General features: G+C 31.4%; 1 protein-coding gene across 2 annotated transcripts; it reads right to left on the reverse strand.

Annotated features, from left to right (window-relative positions):
- Positions 1–211: 211 nt before the first annotated feature.
- Etf-QO (electron transfer flavoprotein-ubiquinone oxidoreductase) lies at positions 212–11188 on the reverse strand. Of its 2 annotated transcripts, none has more exons than XM_085196450.1 (15): positions 11088–11188; positions 10609–10713; positions 10261–10373; positions 9953–10151; positions 9444–9535; positions 9010–9169; positions 8471–8583; positions 4509–4728; positions 4123–4278; positions 3749–3873; positions 3239–3356; positions 2778–2885; positions 2279–2392; positions 1720–1794; positions 212–1529 (listed from the first exon to the last, which is right to left on the reverse strand). In XM_085196450.1, exons 1-15 carry the CDS (start codon positions 11119–11121, stop codon positions 1441–1443), a joined length of 1821 nt encoding a protein of 606 aa, XP_085052576.1. In that variant the 5' UTR covers positions 11122–11188; the 3' UTR covers positions 212–1440. The 2 variants fall into 2 exon arrangements, with proteins under 2 accessions (XP_085052576.1, XP_085052577.1); XM_085196451.1 differs by lacking the exon at positions 11088–11188 and adding an exon at positions 10858–10885.
- Positions 11189–11265: the final 77 nt, after the last annotated feature.

The following is an 11265-nucleotide window of genomic DNA, read 5'->3' on the forward strand; positions in this document are numbered from 1 at the left end:
TTATATTAGAAAACTTTCAAATTTAAACAAAGACATTAACATTTTGAAATTTAACCAAAAACTAAATAACTATATTAAACACAAAGATTACTGAACAATATTCTTCTATATTTTAACATTAAAACAAAATGTGACAAACAATTATTTTTATTGTTTGTTACATTCTGTAAAGCTAAAGTATATTATGAAAGAAGTAAATAAAAAAATTGTATGATTTCAAATATCATTTATTAATGATTTTTCTAAAATATAAAGATTAACACTTAATCTAAAGGTCATACTCTCAAACATTACATTGAACATACATGAAATTTTAGCAAAAATATGACTACAGTGTATTTTTATATAAATGAAAGTTACTTGTATTAAAATATATCAAAATATTTATTATTTTCAGTATAAAGTGACATTTATAAATAATGATTACAATTATATGTTATTTATACAATTTTTTGTATATGTAAACAATGATAATATTAATTAACATACAGGTGTTGAATATAGAACTTCTTTTTCAAATTTTTTGAAAAATTGTAAGAAAATATAATTCTCTTTTTTTGAGTTTGAATTAAGTAAAAATATAATTGATAAAAACTTCGTACATTTAAATATATAGAACAAAGTTACATTTATGTTTTAAGGCAATATTAAGTAAGAATACAAAATAAAGTATTTCAAGATAATAGATAGCTTTTAAAGCTAGTTAAATAATTTTAATCATTTTTTGGAAAACCATTTATACTTATCATACAGAAAACACAAGAAATAAGTTGCCGATATGGAATAAACTTACATTATTATAAATTCTTCATTTTAATATTTATACATAAATCGATGTCAGTTTCATTTGATTGAAGTTTAATAGCATCTTATATATCTTCCAGACATAATGTTCTCCTTTTAAGAAGTTTTTACGTAAATAAAAAGTAATAATTCCTCGAAGGGGATTTACAGATCCACAGCACCATAACCGCCTCTGTATATGCACATAACGTTTCAATCACGTCAAAGACAAATATAAAATGACATTTGTAAAAAAAAATTATCTATTAAATATTAATAATTATCAAAAATATTTAATACGATTTAGTAATTTCTACAATATTGCACTATTATAGTTATAGTTATTATAGTAATTGACTCATGTTTATAAAGAAAAACATATATGGGCTCTTTCTTTTTGTACATAGAATAAAGGTATATAAATGAAAAAATCTACAAAAATATATTTATAAAAAAAAAATTGAAACCGCTAATTACGATAATTTAAAAATGTTTACTTTTTGAATGGTCCTTATAAAAATATGCTGGTACTAAAAACTAACAACTATTACAATAATATCTACATCTCAATATAGAGGAAAGAGCCTATATATTTATATGTATTTTTGTATATATATATTTAATATTTATATACATATATTACGAATAATATGTAATTTACATTCCATTGTACGCGGGTCCGCCGCCACCTTCTGGTACAACCCAATTTATGTTTTGAGATGGATCTTTTATATCACAGGTTTTGCCTGAAATCAAAAAAAATATAACTTAAAGAAAATATTTACAATTTTAATTGTTCTATGAGTTGTTTTTTTATTTGTTGAAGATAATGAAATCTCTGTTAGAATAAGTACATAGAAACAGTACCATTAGCACTTATATTTATATATAAATATTTTTCATATAATATCTGTTAAATTAATGGAGTAAACTTACAGTGAATACAATTTTGTGCGTTTATCTGCAATCTTTGTCCTTCTCCCGTTTCCATAGGAACGAATTCATATACACCTGCAAAATTATTAAAACTAAATACTTCACATTTAATAAATATTGCAGTTAATAAATAAAATGACTACAAAATAAACTCGTTAATGTTACTGTAATTAAAAAACTAATGTGTAATGTTACAAGTAGATTGTGTTAACCTGGTCTTCCTGGCAAGAATTATTTTATCCTATAAAGATCTATCAACTTATCCACCAACTGATTGATCAGTATGCAGAGGTTGTATTGTAGCATTTTTACTATTATTGATAAGCTTTTACCTACAGCTTTGCCCGCATCGTCAAATGAAATAATTAAGAGTTGTGTATGACTTATGAAATATTCTCAGAACACCCTTCTAAGAAAGGGTATAATTTCCTAAAAAAGTTACAATGAAGTCCTTACAACGAAATTTATAATTCGACTCAGTAGCTCTTGAGGTTAGTTTGTTCAACCAAATAAACTCTTCAGCTCTATAAGTAAAATATATCAAAATTATATTAAATACCTGCAGGGCAAAATCTAGCTTCAGGACCCTCAAATTCAGCCAAATTCCTCTTTACTGGTATAGTATCATCTCTAAGGGTCAAATGTGGGGGCTGGTCTGCTTCGTGATTTGTTCCTTTATTAAAAAGCAAAGATTATTACTTTTATCAACTCCAATCGCACATATAGCAGGATAGGATACTCGGGTCCCCCTGCACCGCATAAAATTTATAACTTAAATAGTTTAGATTCTAAGAATAAAAAATAGTTCAGTTAAAAATCACATGCTTTGCCGCTGCGCCATACGGCCTCTACATCTTACATAATATAGAAATATAAAGAACTTAAAGCTACAACCTATTTATTAGAAATTAAGAAACAGAATTATTATTATATATTAATGATCTATATTTAAATGTTGAAAATTGTTTTTGTATTTTCATAAATGGCAATTCTTTTAATGATTTACGTATTTTTATATATAATTTATTTATTTATGTACGTAAAGACTATAAAAATACCTGTTAACGCCACGGATGATAAAAGATCAAATGTGATAACGCCGTCTGGTTTAGGATACTCTATTGGCTGGAATTCTTTAGCTGGCTTCAATTTTGAATGATCAGCTCCTGATATATAGAAAATTAAATAAATATATAACCTTTTATTAGAAAAGCCCTATTTATATTGCTGTTAATAAATTAAGTAACTTTTTCTTAGTTATTTTTAAGCTTCACACAGTATCCTGCATATAGCAAGGTAGGCACAAGGAACCTAGTGTTAAAATATCTTCTCTGTTCTTCACATCATGGATGGTGTGAAAAATGGCGGAACTTAACGCCACGGTTTTTCTATTACAGCAAGAAAAGGAATACAAAATTAAGTTGGGATTAAACTTCAAACCTAACATTTACATACATCAGAATAATAACTACAATTTAACAATTCTTTATAGATATTTAACTAATATTGCAGATCTCACCCCCATGACTCAAAGTCCAAGGTTCCTTTCCTCGAACTAACGTTGAGAATGCAGAGTAAGCGAGTCCTCCATACATGCCAAGAGATGAATGGAACGATGGACGACAATTTCTTACTTGCTGTAAAAATAATTTCTTTGTTAAATTGTCTATTAGTTTTTCTGACTATAGATTCAACGGTAGTGTGGTCGGTTTTTTTTAAGGAACCTAGTGTTGAAATACTTCCTTCCCCACTTTCCGTCGATTTTTGGATGCATTGCGTGTTGAGTGGCTAAACTCTATGCCGTATTTTGCAGAGGAATGAGTTAATAAAAAATACAACTATACTATAAATAACAAAACCATCCGCCGTTTTCTTATTTATTTACTTCTTTATATAATATATAAAAAAGTAGATATTATATAACCATTATCAAAAGGAGCACCTTTAGATAATAATTCTGTCTAAGTTTCTAATAAAAAGAAAAACATTTGAATGTCATTTATTAACTAAGTGTTATTTTATGAATTACCTTTAATTCCTTGTAAACATATGATTCCTTTAACTTATCTTCATATAATGTAGGTATGACTCCATTATCGTGGGTCGCTTCACCAGATATTACGAGGTCTACGGCTGCCTCGGCTGCTAGGATTCCTGAAGTTCATATTTCATTATAATCTATATACAGCCCAATAAGACGCCTGTGAGTATTGTAAAGACAGGCTAAGAGGTACCGCATATTGAGAAGTTGCTGCAATGTTATGTAGAGTGTGGCGTAGTATCAAAAACAAACGAAACAACCCTATGGCTGTATTAAAAGGACCAATTTCGACGCTTTTGGGAGTAGATCGTAAAATCTATCGATGGTTTATAGAATAACTATTATATTTTTGATATGCTTACCACTCTTCATAGCATTATGTGTGCCTTTAATCCTAGGTACATTAAGGAATCCCGCTGAATCCCCTATTAGACAGCCTCCGGGAAACACAGGTTTGGGAAGACATTGCCACCCGCCTTCTACTAGTGCACGAGCTCCGTACGCTATTCGAGTACCACCTTGAAATTTAAAAATAATTTCTTCTTTAAAATAATTTATAACATTAGTTATAACACTTATTTTTTGTAGGTGTTATGTTTCAATTTGACTTTTTGAAAATAATTTCTGAAATATATCCTCGAAATATTTTTTTAATACTAATTAATAATAAGTAATTATAGTATTAACATTTAACACTAATGAAAAGAAATCACAGAAAACAATATATAAAAAGCCTAACAAAACTGACCTTCAAACATAGATTTAACATAAGGATGAGTCTTAAACTTCTGGAATTCTCTAAATGGACTCAAATAAGGGTTAACATAGTCCAAGCCGACGACGAAGCCCACCGCTATTAGAGGAGCTTCACCATCTTCAACATTTAAATGATATATGAAAGATCCGCCATAAGTGTTCTTGTCTAATGGCCACCCTATTGTGTGTTCTACCAAACCCGGTTTATGATTCTGAAAATAAATATAGTATAATAAATAAATGAGTAAAAGTGCAGTGTTATTAACACAAAAAAATGTACAAAAGAAAAAAGAGCTTGTAATTATAAGCAATTCTGTATAATAATAAATTATTATAAGATTACAATAACTACAAGATACATGTTTTTCTTTTATTTTTATATAATAATAATAATAATAAAACTCTTTATTGTACACCCAAAAAAGAAATAGTAGAATACAAGTAAAAGAATATGGTACAATAGGCGACCTTATCGCTGAAATAGCGATTTCTTCCAGGTAACCTTGAGGCGTTGGAAATCGCAAAAAAATAAATAAATAGTGAGTAGGGTGTGAATAGATATAACAAACAACAACTACAAACAACTATATAAATAAATAAACCTACACAAAGATAGATACATATATACATAAATAAATACATACATACAAATATATAAATACATACATACTTACATACATTCATACATATACACTTATAAATTATGTTAACATATGGATACATACTTAGTATAGAAACAAGGGAAAAAAAAAAATGAAAATAAAATAAATAATAATAATAATAAATTACACTTATATTAAGTAAGTACGATTAAAAAGGTTTAGAGGGCTAGAAAGTGTTTTTTTAAGCGTTTTTTAAAGGTAAGGAACGTTTTTGAATTCCTAACAATGAAGGGCAGGGCGTTCCATAACCGACACGCAGTAATTGTAAATAAATCACCATAAAATGACGAGGAATGTTGTGGAATTTTTAGCACCCGACTATAGTCGGATCGCAGACGTCGTGGATGTGAGCGGCCCAAAAATTCAAATCGTTCCTTTAGGTACGGGGGAGAAGTTGGATTGAACAGAATACAGTAAAGAAGATGAAGTATGTGAGTATTCCTACGAAGCCGGATAGGGAGCCACTTGAGCTTTTTTCGGAAGTCGGAAATGTGATCATATTTACGTAGACCAAATATGAATGGTATACACACATTTTGAAGACGCTCAAGCTTATTTAATTGCTCCTCTCTTAGATCAAGATAACAAAGATCAGCATAATCGAGAATCGGTAATAGGAGAGTACTTGCTAACGCAATCTTGGTAGGTATAGGGAGAAAATTGCGTAACCGTTTAAGAGATCCCAGTGACGCAAACATCTTTCTGCTCACCTCACATAGCTGTGAGTCCCAAGACATGTTTTGATCCAAGATGATGCCCAGATCTTTCACAGATTTACTATAAGGTATAGTGACACCGTCAAGAAATATAGGTGGTAAATCAAATAAGTCAATTTTGGATATAAGTTTTCTACTACCAACTATAATAAGCTGCGTTTTTATCGGATTCAGTCGCAAACCAAATGACTTACTCCAAGCACATATGTTCCATCCTCCAAGCTTTCATTTATTGCTTTTATAGCAAAGGGTAAATCCGGTAGTTTGGCTTGATGGTAGATTTGGAGATCATCTGCATACAAATGGTAGAGAGAAGAAACGTGCTGAGAAATAGTATTAATGAATACAGAAAATAACAAAGGAGATAACACGCCACCCTGCGGAACACCGGCTACGACAGGACACCAGTCAGAGTGTGAATCCTGAATTCGTATGCGTTGCCGACGCCCAAACAGGTAACTACGAAACCAGTCAATTGCATTAGGAGATATGTTAAGTGACCTTAGAGTAGCGAGCATGATATCGAAATCTACAGAACCAAAGGCATTACTGAAGTCAAGCAAGACGAGGAGTGTAACCTGCTGTGTGTCCATGCCTTTTCGAATATCATCGGTTACTTTTACTAACGCAGTTGTCGTACTATGACCGGGACGGAGACCAGATTGCAAGGGATTTAGAAGGTTATGACAATAGAAAAACTGTGTGAGTTGAGATTGAACAAGACGCTCAAGGGCTTTGGACAGAAAAGGAAGGATTGAGATTGGGCGAAAATCAGAGTAATCAATAGGATTATTTTTTTGGGTATTGGGACGATTTGAGCGTCTTTCCAGGCAGAAGGAAATTGATTGGACATTATGGAATAATTAAATATAGAAGTAATCATAGGGCAAATGATGTCGAGGATGGGAATGATCATTTTACGGCTAATGCAGTCAGCACCCACTGAATCAGAATTAATGGCTAGAATGGTCTTCTTAACATCACTTTCTGCAAATTGACTAAAGAAAAAACTTGGATGCCTAGGAGAGGATAAAGCATTGAGATTGTTGATTGTATTTAGTTTCGATGTGTCATCAATAACACTAGAAGATGAGAAGTGCTTATTAAGTTCATTGAAATTGATGTTATGAGGATTAATGTGTTGTTGCGCTTTACCCACTCCTATGGATTTAAGAAAGTTCCATACTCTGTAAGAATCTTTTTCTTCAATCACAGATTTGTGTATGTGGCGTCGTTGATTATCTCTACACATCGTATTGCAGCGATTACGTGCTTTCTTGTAGTTATTTTCGTTTTTAGCACTGGGATTAGTTTTAAATTTCAATTTGGCAGTGTTTTTTTTTATGTTGCAGTTTTTTAATGTCGTCTGTTAACCAGGGAGCAGGAAGATGTTTCATTCGCACAGGACGGATAGGAGCATGGTGATCGTACAGTTTGATGACGAGGGAGTTGAACGCAGCCAACTGATCATCAACTGAAGCATGACTTAGAGCGTTGGACCAGTCAATAGCAACTGCATCTTCACGTAAGCAGTTAAAATCTATACCACCAAAATTACGCTGCAGAAGGATTCTTGATTTGGCTTTTGGGGGTTTAATTTTATACGCCAAGTAAATGAGATCGTGATAAGAGAAAGCCAAAGCTGGATATTGACCATGTTTTTCAACGTGGTCAACATAAGAAACTATAACTAAATCAAGCAATGAGGGAACGCAATTAGGGAAATTGTGAGTAGCAGATAGGGGAAGAGTATGCAAATTGGCACTGTTAACTAAGGATTTTAAGCGGAAAGAACGGTGATTGTTTTTTAAAATACATGTATTAAAGTCTCCCATAATGATAGTATGGTCATATAACGGCTTGTACTCTTCTAATAGGGTCTCAAATGATGAGAAATAATCAATCGTAAGGCACGGGTTATAGTAGACCCCCAGGAGTAATTTAGTGTGTGTGAAAAACACCTCAATGAAGAGATGTTCTGAGCCCGAGTTAGGCTGATGTTCGGATGTGTCTATTATGTTAAAAGGAATATGCGAGCGTAAATAGATGGCAACTCCACCTCCAACTCGGCCTTTACGATCGTTACGGATCAGATGATACCCCGGGAGAGAATAAGAAACCGAAGATAAACACGATTTTAACCATGTCTCTGATATTAAAATTGCGTGTATATTTTTGTTATTAAAAGTAGCTAAGAAATCAGGGAAGTGTGCAGGAATACTCTGTGCGTTCAAATGAATGATATTAAAAGTTTTCGACTCGTACGAGAAGTTTGAATCTAAAGTTTCACTAAGTGACGGGATACTAAGAAAGCTGTCATTACTGCTCAATCCTTCAGAAGTAGTAGAGAGTATATATATTGTTCATTCTATATATTTCTTTGTTTTATGTGTGCAATAAATTATATTCTATTCCATTCCATTTTTTTCTCCAGAGCAAATAATTCCCCAAATAGCACCCAAACCTACAACAGTCAAGTTAATAGAAGATAGATCAGATACAGTGCCGCTGTGCCACGACATCGTCGCCCTACTCGACTGGGTATTAATATAATTTTAAATTGATAAAATACTCACTTCTGGTTTAACTTCCCATAGCTCTTTTAATCCTATGCCATAAGACTGGGGTTCACTATTTTCTCTTAAATTAAAATTTTTTGAGACCATCTTTGTTAAATGTCCGTGGCATCCTGTAAAAATAATAAAATAAGATAATTATATTTAAAATTTTTAACGTTATAGCCATTGTTCATAATATTAAGTGTCACTGAACACTAGGTCCCTAGGTTTGCATGCCTACGCTGCGCTATGAGCAGGATACAGTGTGAAATTATAGAAAAAACTAATTATTATTACGTAAGTTTGGGAATGGAGTGCCATTTTTTACTTTCCGTTGAATTTAGGACGCATTGCGTGTGTATGACGGAATTCAACGCCATGCATCGTTACCAGCATGAGGAAATAAAAATATAAAATATTTTATTTCATTGGGTTTCGAATTGGCTTTACAATTAAAATAAAACCATAAAAATATATCCACATGTAATTAAAAATAAAAATACATAAACATGTAATTTAATGGGATAGAGCTTGAGTAAGACCCAAAAGTAGCATACCTTCAGCAAAAATAGTTACTTTGGAATGGAACTCCATACCCCTCTCAAACATGTCTTTAGGACTACCATCTTTTGCTATACCCACATCACCCGTAGCCACTCCTTTAAGGGAGCCATCGTCTCTAAATATTAAATCTGCTCCTGCACAACCTGGCCATACCTAGAATTGAATATTAACAGAAAAAAATTAGAAATAATAATATTTAATTCTAAACATGATATTTGTGGGTTCGATTTACACTTTTTATAAGATGTCCTAACACAATTTTTTATACATTCCTTAATATTGTAATCATGATTTAAGTTATATAGAGTATTATTTGCTTAAGACTAATATTTATAATATAATCTCAATATAAAAGAATACAATATATTATATAAAAAATCTTGTACAAATTTGCAAAGTAAATTAAATAAAGATATTTTTTATTTACCTCTGCACCTATAGCTTCAGCTTGTTCAGATAACCACTTAACTAAATGACCTAATCTCACTACATAGTTACCATGATTGTAGTTAGGTAATCCTGGAAATAAAAAAGTTAAACTTACATCAAATAATCTTATTAGTAAAACAAAAACATTTATAAATATAATAACTCGCCTATAGAAATGGTAACAAAAAAATAAGTTGTAGCAAGCATATAAGAATTTCACCATAGCTTGATAAGAACAGAGCTTTATTAGTGAGTGCTTAAACAGTTACAAACAGGCACAGGTCAGATTTTACATATAGGTTGTAGCACTATCAATAAGCGAGATGGTTATGGATTCGAACTCCACTAGAATCAATGAAGAAATGAAAATAATTAATATTTCATTCCCCTGAGTGAGAGTCAAACTCACCACCATCACATTTAGTGTAGCAATGCTTGTTGCTTGCCAAAACAGCCTCATTATGCATTCAATCAATCTCCTTATCATCAATTTTCTTAATAACTAACCTTTAAAAGCAGGCAAAGGTATCCTCCCACTCTTAGTCAATAAGCCAAACTTATCTGATGTAACTGGTGTATTGATTGGTGCTCCCTTTTCCTTCCAATCTGGTATTAATTCATTTAATGCTATAGGATCTACACAGGCCCCTGATAGAATGTGACCACCGGCTTCTGCTGCCTTTTCTAGTAAAGTTACTCTAACTTCCTGTTGGGAGATAATTTTTCTATTAAAGCTACTGTAACTTATTCACACTATATCCTGCTCATAGCAGTAAAGGTATATGGGATAACATAAGTTAAAAAAATATACATACAGCTCCCTTTTCTTCTGCAATTTGTCGAGCTCTGATAGCTGCTGCCATGCCTGCTGGACCACCTCCAATAATAAGAATGTCCGTCTCCTCTGCCACTCTTTCCATATTTACATCTGTAGAATTTTATATAACATTTATATAAAACATAACTAATTAAGTAGTGTGCAAAATGTAAAAAAATCTGTCTTTAATCACTGAAATTTTTGCTTAATATATATTACTTTTTTTCATCTATAATTTTATAAAATATAATAACACAAATATACGCTTTGTTTAACATTCAAATTATGTTATCAGTCATTGTAAACAGAAGATAATAGTTGCCAAAGTGACATGAAGTCCAAATACCTTTCCATCTTGGGTCTTTATCACGGGGATGAATTGTATAATGTGTAGTTATTTTCGGATATGCATCTGAATAAAGTCTTCGAGCTGCACTTGTTAGCCTCCCCACTGAAGAAAATATGCAAGAATGAACAATCAGCGCTAAATTTTTGAAATCATAACAAATGTATGTCAAATGAACTTTGAACTTCTATATTTAAAATCATATTGCATAATGAAAAACACTCCCCAATACTTTTATATGAAACTTACACTAATAAACTAAATTATTGATATTATTTATTACAATATATCGCTTATAATTAATAAAAATATCGAATAATTATGAAAACAGCTGATCGGCAACGTCACTCAACAAGTTTTACTTTCTAATATTAAATTTAGGAGATGAATTTATTATTCACGCATCACTAATTAAGTATTTACTTTATTTGGAGCACATCGAATATAGCCATTACATTTAAAAAATATATATTATTTACCCTGACGAGCCGAACTAACAATTGCTGCCGCCATTTTCACAATCACAAAAACATACGTTCCGTATGCTCACTTCTTTCATCCAGTCATTTATTGCTCTGTTAAATTCCACAGGCGTGTAACATAAAAAAAGTAAATAGTTCATTTGTTGTTAATATTTACTATTCGATTCTTACAAAA

Source organism: Heliconius melpomene, chromosome 13, assembly GCF_056956725.1.
Source record: "Heliconius melpomene rosina isolate 202511_hmr_F chromosome 13, ASM5695672v1, whole genome shotgun sequence".
Taxonomy (NCBI): Eukaryota; Metazoa; Arthropoda; class Insecta; order Lepidoptera; family Nymphalidae; genus Heliconius; species Heliconius melpomene.

What these genes read in the sequence shown, in the direction of transcription:
- Etf-QO (XM_085196450.1), bottom strand. Translation starts at nt 11,121, where the DNA reads ATGGCGGCAGCAATTGTTAGTTCGGCTCGTCAGG. An exon ending in TTGCAGAAGAAAAGGGAGCT is followed by an intron (nt 10,152 to 10,260) that starts GTATGTATATTT and finishes ATCTCCCAACAG; the next exon opens with GAAGTTAGAGTAACTTTACT. An exon ending in ATCATCCGTGGCGTTAACAG is followed by an intron (nt 2,393 to 2,777) that starts GTATTTTTATAG and finishes TTTTTAATAAAG; the next exon opens with GAACAAATCACGAAGCAGAC.